Here is a 27,738-nt window from a genome sequence, read left to right as displayed (position 1 = left end):
GAAGAGGCATGTGTAGGAAGGTCACATCTGAGTCCAACTCTATCATTCTCAGGAACACAAATTCCAATGTAGGGTCCACTGGCAAGGCACTGCACTCCAGAGCCATCTGCCATGACCATAGGACCTGTGTGTCTCCAAAGCTTTCAGGAGCATCAGTAACTGGAGTTGTATCTACTTTGACTGTTTCTGGGATCCTGCATAAGCATGACCACTCTGATGACCTCCCGACTCTTTTTTGAAGACTCTTAGCCATATAAACTCATTTGTCTTTACCATTTCCCCCTTTTGTTCAGGATTTTTTTTCTAGTTGCATCACTGGAAGATTGGTAGTAATCCCTCAGCACCAGGGAGGCTCATCCCTGGGAGCCATGTCCCACACTGGGGGGAAGATAATGTATTACATGCTGAGTTTGGCTTAGAGAGTGGCCATATTTGAGCAACATGAAGGTTCTCAGGAGGTAACTCTTAGGCACTCTGCAGTTCTAAGCCTAGTTGAAATTTCAGGCACACAGGCTCATAAGCATAGTCATCAGTATCAAGGGCTCATCATTGGGCCATCCTTCTTCACTGGTTTTTGCTCTTGCACTTGGGGAATTGTTTTTTCATATGGATTACTGGAGTCCTTTCTAAGCAGAATGAAATTCAGACACAAAGAGAGAAAGCAATAGGAAGAACCAGAAGATGGAAGTCAACAGAACTTGAGAGAGAAAATAGAAGGCATTGCCATGTGCATTACCATACAACAATAAAACCAAGGATCAAAGACCTCTGGTAGCCAGATGCAGAACACCACAGGCTTTGGATGTAAAGCATGGCCCTGCTGCTTTTCGACTTCTAGCTTCAAAACTTGAGCCAATAAACACCTGTTGTTTAAGGCAACTTGTATAGTATTTGTTTAAGCAGCTGGGGAAATAAGACATGCAACCGAATCACCCCCTCAGAGTACCTCTATGAAAATGGATTAGAGAGAGGTAATTAATTTTATTTTGTAAAAACCAAATTTTTCTGGATATGAACTGACCTTCCTAAGGAGCCAGAGTGAGTCAGTTGTCAGTCAGCATCTGAGGGAGATAAACAGAAAAAAAATTACACCATCCTATGAAAGGGGCTGTGGTATCTACAAGAAGAAATAGGGCTTTAGATGTTTATAACCCATGGTTTTCACCAGTTTCTTTCCCAGACACACAAATGCTCTGTTCAGTACCATCTTCCAAATTCACTGGAGGCTGACATTCCTGACAAGGTTTGGAAAAATCTGAAGCAGTTAGAATACCTTGTTAAATTTGTAGCTGCTGCCTTAGTACCAATCCACAGGACGAAAAAAGGCTCATTCTTTGAAGTTATCTAGAGTCAAGTGTGGTGAGACATTTTTGAGAAAATGAGATGTCATGAGTGAAAAAGAGGAAGAGTTGAAGCAAAATTCCTTTTATTTTTTGAGGGTGGGGATAGGAAGAAGTAGTAAAAAAAAAGATTATCTTCTGTTTGTGTGAGAGTGACTTTCCTAGCTGAGGTGGGTAAAACCCAGAGGAAATAATCTCATTCTGTTACTGGTAATTAAATGGAGAATGTCAGGTCTCCCAGAGGAGCCTTGTTTATTGGAGAAGCAGAGAGCAATCTTTGCTTGTAGCTACTTACTAGAAGAAAAAGTAAAATGAATCCTGTTTTGATGAAGTGTCCTGGAGTTAATGAAACATTCCATGAAAGGCATGGTCTCCCAAACTTGCTGAATTTATTCTATTGAACCATTAAGCTGAGCCAAAGAGGAATCTTGACAACAATGTTATAGGAGAGAGAGAGAAGATTAACACTGAAAACTATTTTTTAAGGGCTTGTTACATGTAAAGCTCTGAGATATGTATACAATGCTGAAAAAAAAAGGTATAGGGCAAGGGTCAGCAAACTTTTTCTGTAAAGGGCCAGATAACAGCAATTTTAGGCTGCTGGGCCTTATACTTTCTGTCACAACTACTCAGTTCTGCTGTTACACAGCATAAGCATCCATAGGCAATGGGTCACTGAGTATGGCTGTGAGCCAATAAAACTTTATTTATAAAAACAGATGTCAGGTTGGATTTGGCAAATGGGTCATAGTTTGCTGACTCTTGGTCTAGAGCATGGTTCATATTCCTCCCTTGTACCAGAGTCATGTGGGAGCTTTATAAAAATGCTGAGTCTGACCCCAACTCCAGAAATTTGAAATATTGTCTGGAGTGGGCCTAGACATCAGTGATTTTTTAAAATGCTTTTCAGGTAATATTAATACACAGCAAGGATTGGAATCAATGGTCTAGAGCAGGGGTTCATAGGGGTCCACAGACCCCCAAGGGGGTCTGTGGAAAGATTTCAGGGGTCCATGAGTTTGAAATGAAAATTAAAAAGAAAAACATTATTCCTGTCAGGATGCTTTGGTGTGAGTGTGATATATTTATTAAGTAATACACAGTATACTGTGGACTTAGGAAGGGGTCTGTGGTTTTCACCTGAAAGGCAAAGGAGTCTGTGGAACAAAAAAATATAAGTACCCTTGATCTAGAGTTTTACTTAGGGTCATCTCAATAGGGTCAATAGACTCAATAGGGTCATCTGCGGGGTAGGGAGGTAAAAATACATATGTCCACACACCACACTTAGAGATACTGATTTAATTAGCCTGGATATGACATAGGGTCAGAAATTTAAAAGCTATTGTGAATCTATAGTGAAGCTAGAGTTGAGAACCCCTGGTCTAGAAAGAGCAACCAACAGGCAATTTTAATATAGTATGATAATTGCTATGGCAAGTGTAAGCTCAGGAAGTGAATTTTTTATTTATTAATTGAACAAGCACATATTGTGCATGCTGTGTTACACATTAGTTTTATGTGGTTATAGGTATTATCTTATTTACTTTTCATGACATTCTATAAGGTAGGTATTATTTTTATTTCCCTTCTTTAGTTGACGAAATCGAGTCACAGGGAATGACTAACTGGAAACAAGGTGGATGAAAATGTCTTGGGAAACACATATGAGAAAAATGATATCTGAGCTGAGACCTGAAAAATATGTATAAGGCAGCCAGGTAAAGGTGAGGTAGAGGTGGGGAGCAGAGTGTAGAGGGCATCCCAGGTATAGCCATTGTCAAGACCTGGACAGAAGGGAGAGCATGGCATCTTTTGTAAGCAGCAAATGTTAGGTGGGACAGGGTATAAAGTATACTGGATAATTGAAAATCACAAGTGGTTTGGTGGGGATGAAATTGTTTACAGAGTGAATGGAAGGAGATGAAATGGAAGTTAGATGTAAAGGCAATTCCTGATAAAACCTTGAAGAAGAGAAGAAATATATTGTGGTAATGAAGTAAAGATGAAGAATTTCAGGGAAGGATCTATTTTAAAAGGAAGGAGACTTCTGAAAAGGTGGTATCAGAGTAGGTAGGCAGAGCTCAACTGTCTTATAAAACAACAGAGGAAAGGCAAAAAGCTTTATGAGGGAGACTCCTTTGAATTTTGGCTCTGGCCAGATTGGAAGCAAAGGCAAGTGGAGGTTGAAAGAAACACCGCTGTGATAAGTTTCACCAAAGATCTCCATCTGCTGGCAGCCCAGGAAACTGCATAAAGAAAAAAAAAAAGCTTTTTGGAGTCCCTAGTCCCAGAAACCTTGGATCTGATCTGCTCCCCATTAGTGAGTCCTTGGCCTAATTTTGATAACTTAATTCAGGCAATTTTAAAGTCTTAGAATAAGTTGAACCAAAAATTGAAGAAGAGGGGGGTGGGGGGGTGGGGTTGAATGGGACCTCACATATATATTTTTAATGTAATATTATTACAAAGTCAATAAAAAATAAATAAAAAAAAAATAAAAAAATAAAAAAAAAATAAATAAAAATAAAAAAAAAATTGAAGAAGAGCCTTGAAACAAAACTACTAGTCAAGAGAGGGAAATTGACCATCAGAGTAAATGCACCAACACAATCAAATGACTAAATATCACCAAAAAATTACAAGTCATACTAAGAATCAGGAATAGATGGCCCAATCAAAGGAACAAACCAAAAATCCTGAAGAAATACAGGATTTATGACAACTAATCAATGATAATCACAAAAATCTCCTAAATCTATTCAAGTAGTTGAAAGAAAATATGACTAAAGAAATAAAGGATATTAAGAAAACACTGGGTGAGCATAAAGAATAATTTGAAAGACTGCAAAGAAAAGTAATAGAGCTTATGGAAATGAAAGACACAATCGATAATATTAAAAATACATTAGAGGCATATAACAACAGATTTTAAATGGCAGAAGAATGAGTAAGTGAAATAGAGGAAAGAGCATTTGATCTTGAAACGACAGGAGAACAGACTGAAAAATGGAAAAAATGGAACAGGGTCTCAGGGAACTGAATGACAACATGAAACTCAGAAACATACACATAACAGATATTCCAGAATGAGAAGAGACTAGAAACGGGGCAGAAAGACTATTTGAAGAAGTAATGACTGGAAACTTCCTACTCCTTATGAAAGACATAAATATCAATATCCAAGAAATGCCATGTATCCCAAATAGAATAAATCTGAATAAACCACTCCAAGACACCTAGTATTCAGAGCAACAAATATCAGAGATAAAGAAAGTATTCTGAAAGCAGCAAGATTAAAGCAATGCAATGTATTCAAGGAAAGTTCCATAGGAATAAGTGCCAATCTCTCATCAGAAAGCATGGACACAAGAAGAAAGTAGTATGATGTATTTAAGATACTGAAAGAGAAAAACTACCAGCCAAGAATTCTTTATCCAGCAATACTGTCCTTCAAAAATCAGACTGGGGTGGTGGACTTGGCCCAGTGGTTAGGGCATCTGTCTATCACATGGGAGGTCCACAGTTCAAACCCCGGGCTTCCTTGACCCGTGTGGAGATGGCCCACACTCAGTGCTGATGCGCGCAAGGAGTGCCCTGCCACACAGGGGTGTCCCCCGCATAGGGGAGCCCACGCGCAAGGAATGCGCCCCATAAGGAGAGCTGCCCAGCGTGAAAGAAAGTGCAGCCTGCCAGAAATGGTGCCGCACACACAGAGAGCTGACACAACAAGATGACGCAACAAAAGACACACAGATTCCTGTGCCACTGACAACAACAGAAGCGGACAAAGAAGATGCAGCAAATAGACACAGAGAACAGACAACCAGGGTGGGGGGGAATGGGAGAGAAATAAATAAATAAATAAATCTTTTAAAAAATAAAAAAAATGAGACTGAATTTTAACTCTGCACAGAGAAACAAAAACTGAGAGAGTAGGTTACCTAAAGCCTGGATTTAAAAGAGATACTAAGGGGAGCACTGTGGCCTGAAAGGAAAAGACAAGGGTAAAAGACCAGGAGAAGTGTAGAAATGAAGATTATTAGTAATGGTAACTTAAAGGCTAAAAAGACAAACAATAGTAAAATATGACAATGGAAACTCAAAGGATAAAATGGACAAAGCAAGTAGTGTCTTTATAGTAATAAAATGGAATATTAATGTATTGAATTTCCCAATCAAAAGACCAGACTGACAGAATGGATTAAAAAATATGAGCCAGCCATATGCTGTCTTCAAGAGACTCACCTCACATGTAAAGATACATGTTGAAAGTGAAAGATTGGAAAAAGATATTCCATGCAATTAGTAGTAAAAAAAAGTTGTGGGTGGTGATACTAATATAGGACAAAATAGATTTTAGATGCAAAACATTTATAAGAGCTGAAGAAAATCATTATGTATCAATAAAAGATACTTCACCAAGAAGATATAAGTATAATAAATATTTATGCACCTAACCTGGGTGCCCCAAGGTACATGAGGCACACATTGGCAAAACTGAAGGGAGAAATAGACATCTCTACAATAACATTTGGATACCTCCATACACCACTCTTAGCACTGAATAGAACACCTGAACAGAGGATAAATAAGGAAGCAGAGATTGAATAATATGATAGATGAGCTAGACCTAACAGACATTTATGGAGCATTATACCCCAAACAGCAGGACATACATTCTTCTCAAGTGCTCATGGATCCTTCTCCAGGATAGACCATATGTTGGGTCACAAGACAGGTCTCAATAAATGTAAAAAGATTGAAATTATAAAAAATGCTTTCTCTCATCATAATGGAATGAAGCTGGTTTGATCTCCATATTAAATAAATACATCTTACAACTCAAAGATAAAAAGACCAGCAACTCAAAAAATGGGCAAAAAATTTAGACATTTTTCAAAGAAGAAATGCAAATGGTCAAAAAGCACATGAAAAAATGCACAACATCACTAGTTTTTAGGGAAATGCAGATCAGAATTACAATGACATATCATTTCATGCCTTACAAAATGTACATTATTTTAAAAAATAGAAAACTACAAGTGCTGGAGAGGATGCAGAGAAATTGGAACACTTCTTCACTCGTGGTTGGAACGTAAACTGGTGCAGCCTCTGTGGAGGACAGATTGAAAGTTCCTCAGGAACTTAAATATAGAAGTGCCATATGATCCACAAATCATACTACTAGGAATATATTCAGAAGAAGTGAAAACAAGGACACAAACAGACATTTGCACACTGATGTTCATAGCAGCATTATTCACAATTTGCTAAAAAACTGAAAGAACCCAAGGGTCCATCAACCAACAAATGTATAAACAAAATGTGGTATACACATACAATGGAAAATACTATTCAGCTGGAAGAAGAAATGAAGTGGGGATGCATATGACAACATGGATGAACCTTGAGGACATTATGTTATGTGAAATAAGCCAGACACAAAAGGACAAATATTGTATGGTTCCACTAATATGAACTAAATACAATGAGTAAACTCATGGAGTAAAACTAAAGAGAGAATGTGGGTTGAGAAGGGGGAGCTGATGTTGAATGTATGTAGAATGTTTAATAAGGTAAACATTATTAACAAGGTAATAATAAATGTGTGGAAATGGATAGAAATGACGGTAGCATAGTGAGTATAATGGGGGTAGTCTAGGGAGGTTAATGTCAATTGAAAGAAAGCTAGAGGATAATGTAGGGGCTGTATAACATAGTGATTTCATTGGTGAATGATGGTTAGTAGTACAACAACAAGAATGTTCCTCTATTACGTGGTGTTGAGACTATGGTGATACATGGAAAAATACAACTAATTTTACATATAGTCTATAGTTAACAGTAATGCAATATTTTTACAGCAATGGCAAAGAAGGTACTATATCAGGGCTAAGGTTTAATAATGGGGGTGTATAAGGGATATGGGATTTTTCCTTTTGGATTAATGAAAACGTTCTTAAGTGGATTGAACTGATGACAGTAAATCTCTGTGATGAACCTGAGAGCCACTGAAGGTACACTTTGCATAGATTATACAAGACAGGGAACCATTTAACACAGTGAACCCCTTGGTGAATGATGAACTGTGGTTAACAGTACAAATATGAGAATGTTCTCTCATAAACTATAATAACTACACAATACTAACACAAGGTGTTGATAAGAGGAAGGTTTGTGGGAAAAATGCAACAAATATAAGCTATGGACTATAGATTGTAGTGATATTATCATGATGTTCTTTCATCAATTCTAACAAATGAGTCACTAAAATGTAAGGTGTTGGTGATAGGGCAATGTAAAGGAAACCTGGATGGTATATATGATTATTTTTCAAACTCACTTCTCAAATAAAAAATAATAATAACGTTCAAAAAGAAAAATAAGGGGAGAGACTTGAGTAGGTTTAAATACTGATAGGCAGGGGAATTAAAAAAGAGAGGTTGAAGATACAAGAGAAAAGAGGGTAAAAATGATGGAGCAAGTTCTTAAGGAGAAAGAGATACAGGATCTAGAATGCATGAGAAAGTATAGGAGGCAGGACCGTTCCTCTTGGAAGAAAAGGATGGTATGGGTACATGTATCTGCAAGAGGGTAGGAGAGTGGGCAGATAGGTGGAGGAAGTCTATTTCATAAGATGTTTTCATCATTTGTAGCTAATTTGTAAGGAACAGAGACTTATTCAAGCTTGATCAAGAAAGTATATTAGTTAGGACTGCATGTAGAAATCCAAATATAGTGTTTAGTCTGAATAGGGCTCTTAACAGTTCCCAAATATTGAGAATATAGAGATAGGTAGTTTAGGGATTATGTAGCTGTTTAAAGAAATAATAAAGAGTTTAAACTTTCTCACTATGTTATATAGTACATTCTGTGTGTTGCTTTTGCCCCAATGGCCACATGATATTTGCTTCACCTCAGGTAACATGTCTGTACTCTGGGAAGGAAGGAGGAGAAGAAGTATGGGCAAAAGGTACATGTTCATTGACTCCCTCTCTTTTTTTCTCTCTCTCTCTTTAATCAGAAAATTTTTTCCTGGAGAGTCAAGATGCAGACTACCAGTTATTTCTCATTGGCCAGAACCCAATCATCTGACTATTCCATTTGCAAGAGGGTTGAGAAGGCAAGTATATTTAACTGGGTGTATTTTCCCTGAAGCAAAATTAACGTATGCTATTCAGGGTAAAAAGAAGAAGGAAACATGGATAGGAAATAGTTATGTCTACCACAGAAGGGTACAGGAAAATTCTCAGGAGTCCAAGATACCAAAGTGGATAAAGGATTTAAAGAGTTCGTAACTGGGAACTAAGATCCTCCCTCTCTAATAGAGGGCAGGGAACTGCTGTCTTCTCCCTGTACATCTGCTCTGTTTTCCTTTCTTCTTGTTCAGTTTACATTTTGTTTTCACTTGCTAATAACTTTTGCTAATCCATGTAAGCATGTCTCAAAAACTTAGGCTCAGTCATTCTGATTTTTTCTGAGAATTTTGAATAGAGAAACTGAAGTAGCTGAAAGAATGTGAAGTAGGCTTTAATTATGCAGCCATTATGGAGCATGGGTTAGCAAACGTTTACTTCTTTTTACCCTTTGCTATCCATGACCAACAAACCACCAGGTCTTATAAATTGTCTTATACTTTTTTTTTTTTTTTACTATTTCTATTACTTTTTTTTATTGTTATTTTATAAGAAATACATAGAATTGAGTTAGCTATGCTCCTCAGTCGTGGATTCTATCTAGCACTTCATTTCTCCATGCATGATCTATTTTGTATGTTTTTGTTTAATTTCTTCCTTGAGCCATCATTCTCTAATCCCCTTCATTCTACCATGCACCTTGGGCATCCACTACTGAGTTTTAAGTTAGTCTTTCCAAAACCATCTACACAATCATCTGCAATTGTGTCAACATGTGAAAAATATACAGTATTATGTGTTTTAAAAATGTCATTATATTCCATCTTATAAAACTTATCTAACTTATCTACACCTTTCTATTCAACTACCATTACTCTGATCAAAGACTGTCATTTTCTCCAACCTTTACTACTAACCAATAGGAATATTCCTATTCTGTTGAACAGAAAAGTAACCACGTGACTTGCTTTTGTCTAATGAAATGTGGGCAAAGGTGATGTGTGTTACTTCTGAGTAGAAGCTTTAAGACCCAACTTATGACTCCTCATTTCTCTCTATTTCTTCTTCCATAATATTGACATTGATCCAGCTAGAGGCTGATCTGTCAGGCATGAGGGCAACATGGAGCCAAAATCCACAATGAATATATAACATAAATGAGAAATAAGCCATTGTTGTAAACCACTGATATTTACTATTGCAGCAAAACTTAATATGGTTGTAAGGCCCTGAATGATTTAATGATTTGTCTGCATTCTCTAGCCTTATCTTTCAAACATTTCCTCTTGACCTAAGTCCTATTTTTCTTCCAAATTCCAGCTTAAATGTCACTTTCCCAGGAAAGTATTTTCTAACATTTTCCCCTTCCATCCCCACTAGACTAATATAGATCACCTTGTCCTTTCCCTGCATATCCCACTCAAACACAATCTGTAACATGTTTTGGGAATATAATTATCTGTTTTCCCAGTAGAATGTAAACTCAGAGGGGGAAGGAATTTTGTCAGTGTTGTTCTCTGGAGTAGTGCCTGGTGCAATAAGTACTCAGTCAATATTTTTTGATTCAAGGGATACACTGGATCCAAGAATCAAGTGTGAAGAGATGTATGGAAAGTAAGGATGCATACAATGCAAACAGAAACAGGTTGTGGGGAGGGGGATAGTGTATGGAGAAATGATCTAGGGGAGCCTCTTATAAGATGCCAGATTCCATTTCTACAGGTGTGTGTGTGGGCGGATCCAGATAGATGTTCAGAGTAAGGAACAAGGTTGTACATGAAACTACCATTCTGTTCTACCTTTTCTTTTTCTCTCATTTTATTTTCCACCATCAACTTGTTGGTCATCTTCTACATGTCAAGCATTATTAAGGATGCAATAATAAATGAGATAATTCCTAATTACATGGCTTTATCCAAGTTGGGCAGACAGATGTGAAACAAATAATAACAGAGTGATAGTCTAATACTCCATAGGAGAAGTTCTATGGGAACTTCTAACTAGAGAAACAGAGACTTTCCCATATCAGTTTCCTCTATTCTCTCTGATGCAATGACCTTCTCCTTGATCTTTGCCTCCCCAAATTCTACTCATTCTTCAAAGTCGCAGAGCAGCAAGTTCTTTATGTAAACAGAACATAATCCTCTGGTCATAGGGAACTTCTCTATTGATATGACAATGGTCATGAGATGCTGTGGTCAGGACATATGGGTAGGACAGTAAAAGCATCAGTTATACTTTTTCATTCCTTAGATTAAATCCCAGACCCCAAAACATCCCACTCTTTCTGCTGCATATTGATGAAACTATACGCCTTTAGTATACTCTACCTTATCTTTCGAGTTCATGTTTTTCTCTTTCTTTCCTGTAAGTTCCTAGGGGCAGGAGCCATTTCTGATTCACATTTTTATTCTCCTCAGGACTTAGCAGAGGTCCCATCACAAAGAATCTATTTACTCAAGAGATGTTTACAGAATTTAATTGTCTGGGATATCATTGCTCCCCAGGACATGGTTAAATCAGATCCATGTTTAAAGAAACATGATCAAAGAATATTGCCGAGACATTGTCATTGACTCAGAGAATCCATTTCTGGAATTTTATCTACTAAAATTTTGAATTTTAAATTAAAATAACATATATACATGGTAACAAGTCTATAATACAGAAATACTTATCAACAAATAGGAACAGCCTTTCACCCCACCCACTGTCTTCTGCCCAGAGGCAACTTCTTTTAACTATTTCTATTTTTAGTTCTTCTGTTTGGTGCCACCAGAAAGCTAAATAATACAATTCTATTTTTTATTTACCTATCATCAGCAATTTTTATTTCTTCTTTTTTTATTTAGGCACATTAACCCTTTCTATTCTTCATGTTCCTCCCAATTTTTAGTGTTTTTTAAATCAAAATTCTTCCAAATTTACCTTTGTAACTTTGCATATTTTATAATTTATTCCTGGCTTTGCATTTTTTATTTAATCTATATTTTATTTCTTTTCCTACATTCTTTGTAAGACAAAGATACTTTTTCCTTTCACTTGTCATTCTACCTCTACTCATCCCTTTTTCTTTTTCTGGCAGCTACTTTTACTTTCAGAAGGTCTGAATGGTTAGCAGTTACACTCTGTTCTTCAACTACAATCAAGTTTTTCTTTGCCAATAGGTTGACACTAAAAGTTGAATACAAAGCAGAATTTTTATTCCTTTTTTTTTTTTAATCAGGAACCACACTTTAGTTCAATAGTTACCAAACTACAGATTAGAATCACCAGGAAAAGCTTTTAAAACTCCTGATCAGGCCACATCTATGTGCATTAAATCTGATTCCCTGGTATCACTACTCTGGAATCATCTGGGAATTTGTTTAATCCATACAATCAGTCTGGCTGATCTCCAAATTCTGTGTTAATTAAACTGGGGTTGGACTTGCTCACTGATATATTTCAAATTCTTCCAAGGAGATTTTTTAAAATCATGGGACATCAACCTTGAGAGCCACTGAACTAAATGAATGGTGTTATCAGGGACTGAGATAAGGCAGAAACCATTCCCTAATGTGGTTTCAGAATTCACCTACCTTGGTGGAGCTTATTCAGTCACTGCTCTAGATGTAGGAATACATCTGAACCAGAAGTGCTCCCTTTTTCTTTCTTGCTGAAAACCCATAACAATGCATAATTCCCAGCAAGTTAGTTGGGACCCTTCAGTTCCACTTAAGAATACAATAGAATGTTGCATCATTTAGAAATAACTGCTCCTCAGTGCATCCTCATTGCCTAGTGCAGTGCCTGACGCATAATCATTATATACATATTTATTGACTACATGAGCTGCTTTGATTTATGAAAAATAAAAAAATGCTCATATGCTTTGGACCTTTAATGTTAATAGCAACTTACGAGTTCAATGCATCACAATGCCATTTGTAAAATATGGGAGTTAATGATCTGGGTTTGACTGCAGCAAGTTCAGATGATCTCAACATTTACCCCACAGCTGCCAGGAAATGCAGAAACAAAGACTTGTTTGCAGAGCCCTTGAACAGTTGGAGGTGGGGCAATCTTTTCAGAGAGAGCACGTCCTGGTGGTAGTTCCAATGTAAGTGGCCAGGTTTCATATGTCCTTATGTTCTCCATCAAAGCTATCTTATGACATATCTATGAATTCACAGCCATCATCCAGAATGTTCAAGAAATGACACTTCTCTTTATTTTCTTAAATCCCACACTGAACCAGCAATCTGTCTAGCTATTGGACATTTCTATATTAAATATTGTTAGTGGTTACTCTATTCTTCTAGACTACTCTGTAGACATGTAAAGGTCTTAGAGTTTTAGGTGGAGTAAAATATTAGAGGAGGTCCCTTCTAGTCTTCATCCACACTGGTTACCACTGATTTGAAAGCCCAGGTGGTCCTTTGAAATTGGGAATTTTAGCTTCCACTCTGTGCGTAGGTATGAATATTTTCACTGGGGGCTGAAAGTCTGCCTATGTTTAAGACCCAGCCTCCCTGAATGCACCATCCAGTAGTCTTCCAGACTATTGGGGTGTGGGTTAATAATTCTACAATTAAGGATGCTATCACTTTCTTTTTGTGGTGGTATATTTCTCTTCTCACTCTTTCTTCCTTTCACTCACTTCTTTTGGGCACACACTAATCTCTCATCCTCTCTAGGATGACTAATATCATCTTCTCTGTGATCTCACGTTTTCATAAAAGGCAAGGAGAGATGTTGTATTTCAGAGGCTTTGACTTTCTGCTCTACAAACACCCTGAAGAGATATAAAATAAAGGTATGGTTATCTTCTTAAACAAAGAGAGGTAGAAGTTCAAATCCAAAGCACGAAATGTACTCATGTTCTTGTAATCAACACATTAATACCTCAATAAGTTATCCTGCCATAAAGGTAATTTGAAATGGAATCTATCTCATGGACATCAAATCATTCAAGTAGCCAATGTGATATAACTCCCAGGGGACATGGACTCTGAACCTCTTTGACTCTGTCAGTCAGAAGATCTCTGCTGATTAGGAGAATTTCTTGCAGACCCAACAGACTCTAACCTTTGCAAGAAAAAGTCTATACTTCTCTGTAGAATGCTCCAGAACCTTTAACATTAAATTGGTATTTCATTAATGGGTATAGAGTTTTGGTTTGGGTGATGTAAAAATTTTGATAATAGACAGTGTGATGGTAACACAATGTTGTGGAAGCAATTAATGATACTGAATTGTATAAGTAAAATTATTAAAATGGAATTATAAAATTCTGGCATTTCATCAGGATGTCTCTTGTTAGCCAGAAGTGTTTCTACTGACAGGCAATACAGGATAACTCTCTCTGAAAAATCACCTGACTACACTAAGAAATTTCTGTAGAGGAAAGATTTAGCTTAATTTGAGTGTAATTAATAGATCTGACCTAACAAACATTTTCTGAGAGTCTGCTGGGCCCACATACTGAAGATTCAAAGATGAGAAAGGCTATCAAAGAACTCTCATTTTAATGGGGAAACAGGAACAAATGTATAGTCTGAGGTGATAAAAGATTCTGGGAGCATAATGGAAGAGCCAATGGAAAATTCATAGAGGAAATAACATATCCTCTATGAACTGTTGTGAAGGATGTGTAAATATTTTGCAGGTGGGGATGAGGGAGAGGGCATTTCAAGAAGAGGAATGATAGGAGCAGAGGCACAAGGACAGAACTTTGTGTACTTTCTTGTTGGTGGGGTGTATGTGAATGTGTATACCAGTTCAGAATGAGTTGATATTGAAAGAGGACAGCAGAAAGTATAAGGAGTTTTTCTAAATGTAACCTAATTTTAAGACTTATATACAGATCTTTTGCTTAGGCTTTCAAATACTACTACTACTACTACTACAACTACTACTATTCTACTACTACTACTACTTGACTAGCAGTCATTAGCTCTTACCATGTTGAGAGCTAAATGCATCTCAGGGATCATCTCATTTGATCTTCACATTGTCCCTATGATTAGATTTTGCTGTTATCCTAATTTATAAATGCTCTTTTTTCTCTGTGTTCTTATTACTCTCCGTTTTTGCTAATAACACAGGCACCTAAGAGACTAACATATTCTTGTTTGATTGGCTTATTCCAGAGTTGTATAGGTTTTTTGTTTTGTGTGTGTGTTTTTAGGAGGCGCTGGGAACTGAACCCTGGACCTCCCATGTGGGAAGTAGGTGTTCAACTGCTTGAGCCACATCTGCTCCCCAGGTTTTTTTTTTTTTTTTATTTTTTTAGAAGCTATAAAGCTCTTCTTTGAAGTAAAGGGGTCTGCTCAAACATGTACCTACACAACAGACAAGGAGGATACCAGATATTTTGATCTCACTCTTTTGACCCTTTTGTTTTGACATTGAGGTCAATTGCTTCTGTTCTTTTGACCCTGAGAATATTTTGAATTCAAGACTTTTAAATAGAATTATATCAACTTAGATGGACTTTTCTTTGAGAAAGTATTTTCCAGACTGAATTCCATTTAGTCCATTTAATCCCTTGAACAGTATTTTCCATAACACAGTTCAGCCATTTCCAAAATTAATTCTTCTGAAATTATTTTAATTTGCATTAACTTTTTCCATTTAAAATTTTCAACAAAATTTGACATACTAAATATTGTCCATATCAAATTTTATTGTTCCTCACTCCTACTATTGTATAATATTCATTATTTCTTCAAGCCAATTTTTTATTGAGTCGAAATTTGCAGATCTAATTTTTTTCAATAAAATTTGATTCCTCTGTCAACTTGTAGTCAATAAGTTTTGTTAGGTTCAGTTTTAGCTATTATAAGTTTTATTTAGGATTGATTATTTCTACCAGTAACTTAAATCATATTCAGTATAAATTGAATTAAAGTAATGATGCTTTGTATTTATTTCTTATTCATGGAAAAATTGTGAAAAAATTTTTGGTGCACTTTGTGTCTGAGAGGGAGAAAGAGAAGGAGAAAAAGAGAGAGAGAGAGGGAGAGGAGAGAGAGAGAGAGAGAGATAGAGAGAGAGAGAGAGAGAGAGAGGTATTGTTTGGCATAAAATGTATGGCAGAATTTATGTCCCTGAGTTCAAGATGTCAGAATAACATGGGAGTAATACTTGTTGAAGGGCTGAGCAAAGGTGTCCTGAGCCAAGGCAAGAGCTGAGGTTCCCATTAGCCTAATGGGAAATCCTAGAAAAAGCATCTGAAGCAGTAAGGGCATCTCAAAAGCAGAATCCAAAACACTTATTAACAGTTATGTTTCCCCAGGCTGACTACAAAAATGGAGATTTGTCCTAAAACTAACCTTATGCATTTCTTTTCATATAGCCAATATCACTTGAAGTAAACTTATACTTCATCTGCAATTGAGGGTCTTGGATTTTAGTGTTTTCAAGACAGAAGGTCATTGGTATGGGATTCCATCTATCTTATAAATTCAGTAGAAATGAGGGTTAATGCCTACTAGAAACTTCTTTTCAATGGATATCCACTTTCTATAGGGTGAAGTTAATCTCTTTTGGAGTGGGATACTGGATCTTTCACATTTTAGCTTGTACTCTTAAGCCACTAATAAGACTGCATGCTCAGAGAACTCTATGTTTTATTGTTTGCAGAACATGTTGATGCCTCCCTGGTTCTCCCATGTGAGTCCTTTCCTTGGGATTCTTTTCTGTAAATTAGATAGGAAGATGGAAGAGATGTGGAGGGACTGTTTAAAAGCATGAGTGAATGACTCACAGAAACTGTGGGGAGAAGCAGACAGAGAAGACTTGGAAATAACCAGGGGCTAGGAAAGGGACTAGAAGAAATAGGTTTTTGGGAGGGATTGGAGATATAGTAAGGTGTGAAAGAGACTTAAGGAGTTTTAGGAGAACTTAGAGGATGCTACAGGGAATGTGAATGAATGATGGATAGAAAGAATTGGATAGGACTATTGGCAACAGGAAGGCAGGGGGCTTAGGGTTAGAGAGTGTGCCCTCATCCATTCTCCATAGCATTCTGTGGAGACCCTAATACAATACTAATTACAAAGACACGCTGGGTGTTTGATGCTTTATTTCTTGTGTCCTGTAGTTTGTGAGCTTCTCTCTCTGAATCATGGTTAGGAGGACCATGAGGTAACTGACTGGACTTCTGGCCCCTTGGAGAGAAACAATCTTTGGTAAGGATGTATAAAGCTGGAAGACAGAATCCCTCCAATCTCTGTAAGAGCCATCTGATCAGGTTTCTTTAGGACACTCTCTAGTTTATCACCAATACATGCGGTTGAAGTGCCAGATCACTATGATTCAGTTTAAACTTTCCCATCGTATCTGTTGGGGGAATGCATGAGCCTCACAGTGGAGAAGTCCAAGTTTTGAGACTGGAGGACTTGACCTGAAATTTCTTTTGAACTTAAGACACAGTCCAGATTCTCTGCCTAGGCTCTGTCTTGGACTGGGGGTGGACCTCATTTGCTAGGAGTTATGAGCTGGATTGGAAGAAAAATGTAAGGCTAAGTTCAGCTAATGGAGACACTGTTAGAACAACAGTTAGATCATCCTATGAACTGCTTGTATGTGACCTTGTGTGACATCAGGTGAACTGCTTAATCTCTTTGAGCTTCAGTTTGTACATCTTCAAAACATGGATCAAATAACTATTTTTAAGGCTTTTATGATAAACGTGTTATGGTACTTGTGTTTATTTTTTGTTTACTTTTTATTTCAGTTCGAATTGACTTTTATGCTTGTGTGATTAGAATTTAGTTTATTTCTTTTTCTGAATGAAAGCCAATTGAACAATCACCTTTTATTAAGAAATCCACCCCCATCCTTTACTAATGAGAAATTCTACTTTTATCATTCTTTGAATTCTGATCTGTCCATTTCTGGACTTTCAAATCGTGCCACTAATCCACTGTCCTATTCCTGGGTCACTATCAAACTGTTTTATTATTGTAGCTTTATAATATGATGTAAAATGTGGTCCCTTATTATTATTCTATTTCAAGATTTTCTTAGTTGTTCTTGGGTATATGTTTTGAGTATTCCTTTCCAGGTAAAAGTTACTAAGTTGTCGTTACTAAGTTCCAGAGAAATTGGGACTCAATTCTAACTACATATAATTCTGTATGGATTCAGGGAGGAATGGCATCTTTTTAAAATAGTAACTTTTCCTGTTTAGGAGGATGGCATACAGTTTGATTTATTCAGTTTTTCTATTTGTCTTTTGATATTTTCTTTATATAGCTATTTCTCATTTTTAATGAAAAGTTTTCCTGTGTAACCCATACTGGGAATGTTATCTCCTTCATTTCACTTTTCACCTTGATATTAAACCTATTCATGTGGAACTGTGATTCTGCTCTACCATTTTCTTCTTCTGCCCACCATGCTTGGGTCCATGGTTATTGCAGGAGTTGCCGTATTAGGAAAGCATGGCCCTGCTTCCTGGGGCGATGCTCTTGTCTGACCAGAGGCTATCTCTCTGAGAAGGCAGCATTATGTAGACATCTGGGCTCTCTGAGATCAGTGTCTCATAAGAGAATATTAGCTATGTAAATGGAATCAGGAGAAAACTGGACTTCTCATAGTCAGTAAGAAAGAGTGATATCCAGAAACAAGGGATGAAGTTTGTTGCATCTAAGGTTGAATCTAAGAGGTCAGCCTAGCAGACAACTTCAACTCAGACTGGTGTCAGCAACAGCACTGAAGCACAAGAAAGCAGCTAGTTGTGGAATGGAACTGGGGAGATTTTCTGAGGCAACACTACAGAGAGGAGGGATGAAGGAGGGGGAAAACACCTGCAGTTCCTCTGAGTACCTGTGCTGTTTGGTGCTGTTAAAAGTGACCAGTCAGCTTGTACAACACCGGCTGCAAATAAGTAACACAGACAAGATTAACTGTTGACTTTCGTCTGATTTCAAAAACTGAGTTCTTTCTCCTAACTCAGGATCCTCACTGGATATATTCGCTCACTCAATCCTTCATGCACATTTACCCTCTATTTCCTTCCATACTTTTTTCTACCTCTTGTCCTTCATGCACAATTTTCTCCTCATTTCATCCCACATTCAACCCCCCACTTTCTGTCACTTTATTTTGGTGGCAACAGCTGATATGTGGCTTTCCAGTTTCCTGCAGTGAGGGGCAGTCTACAAGGCCGAGGAAAAAATGACTTTTTCTCTCCTTATCTCATTCCCAGTTCTTTTGGCAGATGACTCAGCAGAAAAGCTTTGAGACATCCTTAACATTAGATTGCCCCAGAAATGACACCTAACATGAAAAAAGTCTTTGTAACCTGGAAAAGTGAATGAGCACGCTTCCTCCTCTCTCAGGCAATGTCCCATGTGAACCAAGTCTTTCATTCTAAATCCAGGCAGATAGTGCAATTTTCTTGTCCTTCCTTATGTCCACAGCCCAGTTCTAGGGATGAGACTGTTGTCACTTTGGCTGTGTCTTTTCCTTCAAGTTGTAATTGTGCAGGTTAAATACTTGATGGATCTGTAATAAATGCATTATTCTGTGGCACAGAGGAAGGAGAGCATGGAGGGATGTTTTAATTAAGAAGGAAATTCAACACTCAATTCAAATACCCTTTGAACACCTACTATGCACAAATTACTGCTTAGGGCTGGGGCTACAGAGATGAGAAAACAGAGCCATTTAATGGAGACAGCAATTGTCAGCAAAGAAGGATAATACAACATTGTAAATGTGGTAAGGAAAATGTCACAAAATACTCTGGCTATAGGAAAGATTCAGACAGTGAAAACATAGTTGCAGTACGTATGATGAGTAAAACTGTGCATTTGGCTCTCATAAACATAAGCAATAAACTATTATATAACAGAAAAATGGAAATAGGTGTAAACAGGGATTATTCAAGTGGCATTTATATATATGTGTGTTAATCAGAACAAGATAACTCTCACCTTGTCAGATTGGCAAAAAATTAAAAATGAGGCATAACTTCTAGAGCTGGCAAGGATTTGAGGAGAAATGTGCATCCTCATGTATTATTGATGAAAATATGAATTATCAGAGTCTTTATGGGACCATAATCACATAATACCTATTCAACTTAAAAATTCACATACTGTTTGCCTTGATCTGCTCTACTTTTGGTACTCTATCAAATAAAAATATTTGTTGAGGTTATAAAACTGAAAGAAATGTGTTGTGGCTCTTCCATATTATGGAATATGAGGCAGTTAATTAAAAAGAATGAGTTAGGGAAGCAGATGTGGCTCAAGCGATTAGGCTCCCCTCTACTATATGGGAGGTCCAGGGAATCGACCCCATGTGGTACATGGGAAACATTGAACAAGGGTGTAAAATACTATATTAATCAGAGTAGAATAGGCCAAAGGTTCTCAAAATGTGGAATACAGACCCCAAGGGGAACACTGGGATTCTTAAGGAGTCTACAAGGTAAAAATTAGTTTCATGATGAAACTGAGATCAAAACTATTTCATCATACAATAAAACTATTTCATAATAAAACCTTAGCACAAATTAAGGCAGTGGCACCAAACTGTACCATTATTCACTGTATTCTTCACTATTACACACTCACATTAAAAAAAAAAAAAAGAATGTCAGTTTCACTTATCCTCGAGGAAGCAGTAAAATTAGTCATTTTATTGACTCATGACCTTCAGGTTTTTATTTATTTATTTAATTAATTAATTAATTTATTTTTAAAGATTTATTTATTTATTTAATTTCCCCCCCTCCCCTGGTTGTCTGTTCTTGGTGTCTATTTGCTGCGTCTTGTTTCTTTGTCCGCTTCTGTTGTCGTCAGCAGCACGGGAAGCGTGGGCGGCGCCATTCCTGGGCAGGCTGCTCTTTCTTTTCACGCTGGGCGGCTTTCCTCACGGGCGCACTCCTTGCGCGTGGGGCTCCCCCACGCGGGGGACACCCTTGTGTGGCACGGCACTCCTTGCACGCATCAGCGCTGCGCATGGCCAGCTCCACACGGGTCAAGGAGGCCCGGGGATTGAACTGCCGACCTCCCATATGGTAGACGGACGCCCTAACCACTGGGCCAAAGTCAGTTTCCCTCAGGTTTTTAATATCTGTGTGATGAAATGGGACACATGCATAAAACACATCTTCCACAAACTGAATTATGATGGTTGTCTCAAGAAAAAGCATTTAAGCAATTGAGTTACAAGCCCAAAGTAAAGAGATTTTTTTAAAAATGTAAAATAAAGCCACTATTCTTGTAAATTTTTGTTTTAGAAAATATAGTTATTTTTAATACTTTTTTTCATGTGACACCATTGTTACTTGATAGAACAACTGACAAACTATGGTTATTCAGACATGGGTATTTTGGCAGACGTTTTCTTGAGAATGAATGAAGTGAGCCTATCACTTTTAGGAAAACTGTGACAGTATTTGTTGAGATGATTAAAATTCAACTTCAAGGTGAAAATTAGAGTTTTGAAATACTTGTTTCTGCCACTTTGAGCATAACAGCTTTGCAATTCTTAGAGACATTTCTGATGAAATTGATATTAATTGATGTGATTTTTTTTAATGTTGCATAATGAAATATGTCAACATTGGAAAAGCTAGACAACTTACTGAACCAATATTTTCCAAATGACCAATGCACAGCATTGCAAAATCATGCAGCTCCAACAAACTGTAACATATACCAATGTATTTTAATGTAGCAAAGTATAAAAGTTTATTGATAGGATTTAATAGTCTATATTGAAAATAATCTTTATGAAAATAAACATTTATCACTTATCAAGTTTTGGTATAGTTTCCAAAAAGAATATCTACAATTATCTGAAAATATTATTACAATATTTCTTCCTTTCTCAACCACACAACTTGTGTGAGGCCAGATTCTCTTTATCTACCTCAATCAAAGCAACATATCACAGCAGATGAAATGCAGAAGTAGATAAGTAATTTCAACTGTTTTTTACTAAGTCAGATAATAAAAAGATTTGCAAAAATGTGTAAAACAATACCATTCTTCTTAGTAAATTATTTGTTTTGGAACAAAACATTAAATCAAATAAAAATAAATAAATAAAAATTTCATAAATATTTATGATATCATGTAATTAGTTATTTTACAGTGAACTAATAAATATTTAGAAATTTTCTGGTTTAATTTCTAATATGGTAAATTTTTCTGGCTATAGCCCACATAAATAAAATTTCATGAGATTGGAAAGGGGTCCTGAGACCAAAATTTGAGAATTACTGGTCTGGACTATGTTGCTATCCACCAAGCCATGAGTTGCAGATGGTATAGCTAAAAAACTTGAAGTAGACTGGGTTCCTGAATTAAAGGAGAGCAACACAGAAGAGTCATACAACCCAATTTTATTGTTGTGTAAATGAGAAACCTTCATTGAATTGTCACTGAAATTGGCATTTGTTTGTTATGTGGCATAGCCTCATTTAGCCTGCTTAACACACACACTTGGATTTCTGGCAGCAGTGTGAAAAGATGGACAGGGATGGGGATGAGAATTCAAGGTAAAACTCAAAACAGGGAAATGAATTCTGAAGTCGTTTCAGTGGTTCAGTTCAGGATCTGAACCAAGGCTATGGTAGAAGGATATGGAAAGGAAGGGACAGTAATAAAATGTTTCAAAGACAGAATCAACAGGATTAGGTTACCAGTTGTGGGGAGTGGGAAGGAGAGGGGGAGTATTAAGAGGATGGGTTTGGTCCTTGGGGAAATGGTGGTTATTTTTAAGGTCAGGAACTTTAGTGTGCATAGCAGAAATTTTATGCATTTGGAAGGGAAAGGAAACAATGACTTCCATTTTTAACATTTGAGTGTGAGTTGCACTTGGGTCCTGTTTTAGTTTAGTAAATGCTGCCAATGCAACATACCAGAAATGAGTTGGCTTTTACAGGGGGAATTTATTAACTTATGAGTTTACCGTTCTGATGCTATGAAAGTGTCAAAATCAAGGCATCATCAGAGATGCTTTCTCTCCAAGTTGCAGCTGTGAACAATCAGGTACATGGTAAGGCACAATGGTGGCATTTGCTGGTCTCCTCCAGGCTCACATTCTCCCAAAGCTGCAGCTGTAGGCAATTAGGCACATGGCAGCATCTGCTCATCTCTCTCCTCTCCACCTAGCTTTTGGCTCCTGGATAAAATGACTTTCTTGGCTCTCAGGGCCTTCTCTCTCAGCTTCTGGGTTCCTCTCTGTCTCTGTGGACTTCTTTTCAGGTCTGCAGCTTTTTATTCCTCTGTTTATAAAGGACTCCAGTAAGAGGATTAAGGCCCATCCTGGGTCATGCCCTACTGAAGTGATCTAATCAGAGGAAGATCCCTTAACTGAATCTAATCAAAAGGTCTCATCTGCAATAGGTTTACACACATAGGAATGAAATGGCTTTAAGACCAAGATTTTCAAAAGACACAATCTGCCACATGCCACCCTCTGGAACCCCAAAATATTTCCATATATAAAATATTTTCATTCCATCACAATGTTTAAAAAAACCTTAAATCATTTCAGTAACAATATGAAGTACAATATCTCATCAAAATCAATTATAGGCATGAAGTCTGTCTTGGGGCAAAATTCCTCTCTGGCTGTGGACCTGTGAAATGTACCAAATAAGTTGTCTGCTTCCAATATACAAAGGAAGGACAGTCACAGGATAAACATTCTCATTGCCATAGGGAGAAATTGGAAGGAAAACCTGGGTCGCAGGTGCAAATAACTCTGAAAACCTGCAAGGCATACTCCGTTATATTTCAAAGTCTGAGATTCATCTATAGAACCATGGTTTCTTCTCAACCTCAGGGCCCATTGCAGCAGCATTCCCACTCTTTCCAAGGGCTTGTTATTAGCTTTATCCTCATTAAGCATCTGGATGGCCACTGAACATCTAGATTCCATGCTCTGAAAACAATGGGGTGATCGCCAAACCTTCTCCAATCTCCAGGGCACAGTCTCAACATCCGACAGTGGGGTGGTGGCCAAACTCTTCTCAACTCCTGAGGAATGTGACCTCAGGAATGTGACTTTCTGAAGCCTGGGATGGTAACACTATCCCTGATCAATGGCATTGAAGGCTGGCCCTCTTCAAGCTCTGGGGCTTACTCACCCTTTTCTCACACATGCATGGGGTCCCTCTCTTGGTGTAAGAAGATTTTTTTTTCATTTAAAAATTTTTTGAAGTATACCATTCATACATGAATATACATAAACAAGTGTATAGAACAAGTTGTGAACTTATAAAATAAACATGTATAACATCTTACAGGGCTCCCATACCTCACCCCACCACTGTACCTTGCATTATTGTGAAATATTTGTAACAAATTATGAAAGAGCATCATCAAAGTATGACTATACTCCATATCTTACATTTGGTGTATTTTCCCCCTGACCCACACCATTATTATTATTTTTGTCCATATGCCATACAATTTACCTAGAGTGTACAATCAATGGCATTTGGTATCATAACAGAGTTGTGCACTCAGCACTTCAATCAATATTGGAGCATTTTCAGCACTCCAAAAAAAGAAAGGCACAACATATATAACTCCATATACTATACTCCATATCTTACATTTGGTGTATTTTCCCCCTGACCCACACCATTATTATTATTTTTGTCCATATGCCATACAATTTACCTAGAGTGTACAATCAATGGCATTTGGTATCATAACAGAGTTGTGCACTCAGCACTTCAATCAATATTGGAGCATCTTCATCACTCCAAAAAAAGAAAGGCACAACAAAAAGCAAACCACTATCATACCTATATGTTAGTGCTAATAATTACAAATCCTATGATGTGCTCTCACCATTTCTATTCATTTCCAAACACATGCAAACTAATTTTTACCAATTCTGCACAGGTTAAACCTCAGCTTTCTATTCTCTAACCACATTCTATTCTCTGGTGACTTATATTATAGCTATTAACTCCATGAGTTTGCTCATTATATTTAGTTCATAATAGTGAAATTATGCAAAATTTTCCCTTTTGTGCCTGACTTGCTTCACTCAACATAATGTGCTCCAACATAATGTCCTCCATAATATGAATGTTTCATATTCTTCACTTCATTTATTCTTATAGTTGAATAATATTCCATCATGTGTAAATGGCACAGATTGTTTATCCATTTTTCAGTTGATGGACACCTGGGTTGTTTCCATCTTTTAGCAATTGTGAATAATGTCACTGTGAACATATGTATGCAGATGTCTGTTCACGTCACTGCTCCCAGTTTTTCTGGGTATATGCCTAGAAGTGGTATTGCTGGGTCACATGGTAGATCTATATGCAAACTCCATAGGCACTGCCAAGCACACTTTTACAGTAGCTGTAGCATTCTACATTCCCACCAACAGTGAATAAGCATTCCTATCTCTCCACATCCTCTCCAACACTTGTAGTTCTCTATTTTTTGTAATAGCCATTCTAGTAAGTGTGAAATGATACCTCATTGTAGCTTTGATTTGCATTCCCCTGATTGCTAGCAATGTTGAATATTTTTTTCATCATTTGTATTTCTTCTTTAGAAAAATTTTTATTCAGGTATTTTGCCCATTTTTCAATTGGGTCATTTGTCTCTTTATTTTTGAGCTGTAGGATTTCTTTATATATCATGGATATTAGACCATTGTTAGATGTGTCATTTCCAAATATTTTCTCTAATTGAGTAGGCTGCGTTTTTACACTCTTCACAATCAACTTTGAGGTGCAGAAGTGATTAATTTTGAGGCAGTCCCATTTGTCTATTTTTTCTTTTGTTGCTTATGCTTTTGGGGTAACGTATAAAAGACTCCCACCTACTATAAGGTCTTGTCAATACTTCTCTACACTACTTCCTAGGAGTTTTATAGTCCTCGCTTTTATGTGTAGGTCTTTGATCCATTTTGAGCTGATTCTTCTATAAGAAGTGAGATAAGGTCCTCTTTCATTCTTTTGCTTATGGATATTCCATTCTCCCAGTACCATTTGTTAAAGAGACTGTTCTGTCCAAGAAAAGTGGATTTGGTAGGCTTATCAAACATCAGGTGACCATAGTGGTGAGGGCAAGGCCTATTTTTGAACTCTCAAGTTGATTCCATTGATCAATGTTGTCTACCCTTATGCCAATACCATCCTCTTTTGACCATTGTAGCTTTACAATACACTTCAAGGTTGGAAAGCATGGGTCCTCCAACTTTGCTCTTCTTTTGTAGGATATTTAATGTTTTTGACTATTCAGGACCCCTTTCCTTCCAAATAAATCTGGTAAACTAGGCTGTTGAAAATATAATTGGTATTCCATTGAATATATAAATCAGTTTGGGTAGAATTGACATCTTCATGATGTTTATTTAGTCTTCCAATCCATGACATTGGAATGTCCTTCCATTTTATTTAGGTCTTCTTTGATTTCTTTTAGTAGCGTTTTGTAGTTTTCTGAATACAGATCTTTTATACCCCCGGCTAAAGTAATTCCTTGATATTTGAGTCTTTTTGTTGCTAACTTAAATGAAATTTTTCTCTTGATTTCCTCCTCAGCTTGCTCATTACTAATTACTTATCTTTGTGTGTTGATCTTGTATCCTGCCACTTTGTTGTAGACATTTCAGAATTTTCTAAATCTAGTATTATGCGAACTGCAAATAATGAGTGTTTTACTTCTTCTTTTCCAATTTAGATGCCTTGAATTTCTTTTTCTTGTCTAATTGCTCTAGTTAGAACTTCTAGCACAATGTTGAATAATGGTGAAAGTGGTTCCAGATCTTAGACAGAAAGCTGTCATCTTTCACCATTAAGTAAGATGTTGACTCTTGGTTTTTCATATATGTCCTTTATTATGTTGAGGAACTTCCCTTCTATTCTTATCTTTTGAAATGTTTTTATCACAAAAGGATGCTGAATTTGTCGGATGCCTTTTCTGCATCTATCAATGTGATTGTGTGCTTTTTTCCATCAATTTGTTAATATATATCATGTTAATCAATTTTCTTGTGATGAACCACTCTTGCATACTAGGAATAAATCCCTCTTAATTGTGGTCTTTAATTCTTTTAATATGTTGTCAGATTCTATTTGTAAATATTTTGTTGAGAATTTTTGCATCTGTGTCCATTAGAGCGATTGGTCTGTAAATTTCTTTCCTTGTAGTATCTTTACCTGACTTTGGTATTAGGGTGATGTTGGCTTCATAAAATGTGTTGGGTAATATTCCCTCCTCTTCAAGTTTTTGGAAGAGTTTAAACAGGACTGGTGTTAATTCTTCTCAAAATGTGGACCATTGACTATGAGGTGCAGAGGTGCCCAAAGATGTACTTACCAAATGCAATGGATGTGTCATGATGATGGGAACGAGTGTTGCTGGGGGGGGGGGGGGGGGGGGAGAGAGGTGGGGTGGGGGGTGGGGTTGAATGGGACCTCACATATATATTTTTAATGTAATATTATTACAAAGTCAATAAAAAAAAATAAAAAAAACCCACAGGAAAAAAAAAAAAAAGCTTGGTAGAATTCTCCTGTGAAGTCATCTGGTCCTGCACTTTTTTTTGTTGGGAGATATTTGAAGAAGGATTCAATCTCTTTAAAGATGATTTGTTTGTTGAGTTCCTGTATTTCTTGTAGAGTCAATGTATGTTGTTTGAGCATTTCTAGGAATTTGTCCATTTCATCTAAGTGATCTGATATGTTGGAAAACATTTTCTCATAATATTCTTTCATGATGCTTTTTATTTCTGTGGGGTCATTTCTTATTTTCTTTATTTGCACCTTCTCTTTTTTTCCTTTGTTAGTCTAGCTAAGAGTTTCTCAATCTTATTGATTTTCTCCAAGAACCTCCTTTTGCTTTCCTTGATTTTCTCTATTTTTTTTAAATTCTAAATTTCATTTATTTCTTCTCTAATCTTTATTGTTTCTTTCTTTTTGCTTGCTTTGGGATTGGTTTTCTGTTCTTTTTCTAGTTTCCCCAGATATTCAGTTAGGACTTTGATTTTAGCTCTTTCTTCTTTTTTAATATAAGCATTTAGGGCTATAAATTTCCCTTTCAGTACTGCCTTCACCATATTCCATAAGTTTTGATAAATTGTATTCTTGTTTTCATTCATCTCAAGATATCTACTAATTTCTCTTGCGATTTCTTTTTTGATCCATTGATTGTTTAGAAGTATGTTGTTTAGAAATTCATTTATCTGTGAATTTCCCCTTTTGTCACCCAGTAAAGGTGCTTTGATTCATTTCAATCTTAAATTTATTGAGAGATGTTTTGTGACCC

At 36.8% G+C, this 27,738-nt stretch overlaps 1 protein-coding gene across 5 annotated transcripts in view; it reads left to right on the top strand.

The window, feature by feature from the left end:
- LOC131275506 (uncharacterized) overlaps window positions 1-27,738 on the top strand; it is a 252,552-nt gene that overhangs the window by 131,613 nt on the left and 93,201 nt on the right. For all 5 annotated transcript variants that reach the window (XR_011647195.1, XM_071211233.1, XM_071211234.1 and 2 more), the window contains exon 5: window positions 8,368-8,466. Coding sequence is in view for 4 of the 5 variants with exons in the window: in XM_071211233.1 (XP_071067334.1) it covers window positions 8,368-8,466 (99 nt within the window). In the remaining variant the exon portion in view is untranslated. The remainder of the gene's footprint in view (window positions 1-8,367; window positions 8,467-27,738) is intronic.

The sequence above is a fragment of the Dasypus novemcinctus genome, chromosome 23 (assembly GCF_030445035.2).
Source record: "Dasypus novemcinctus isolate mDasNov1 chromosome 23, mDasNov1.1.hap2, whole genome shotgun sequence".
Taxonomy (NCBI): Eukaryota; Metazoa; Chordata; class Mammalia; order Cingulata; family Dasypodidae; genus Dasypus; species Dasypus novemcinctus.
Note: the sequence above shows the minus strand (reverse complement) of the source record. Positions and strands in the feature narration are given on the sequence as shown.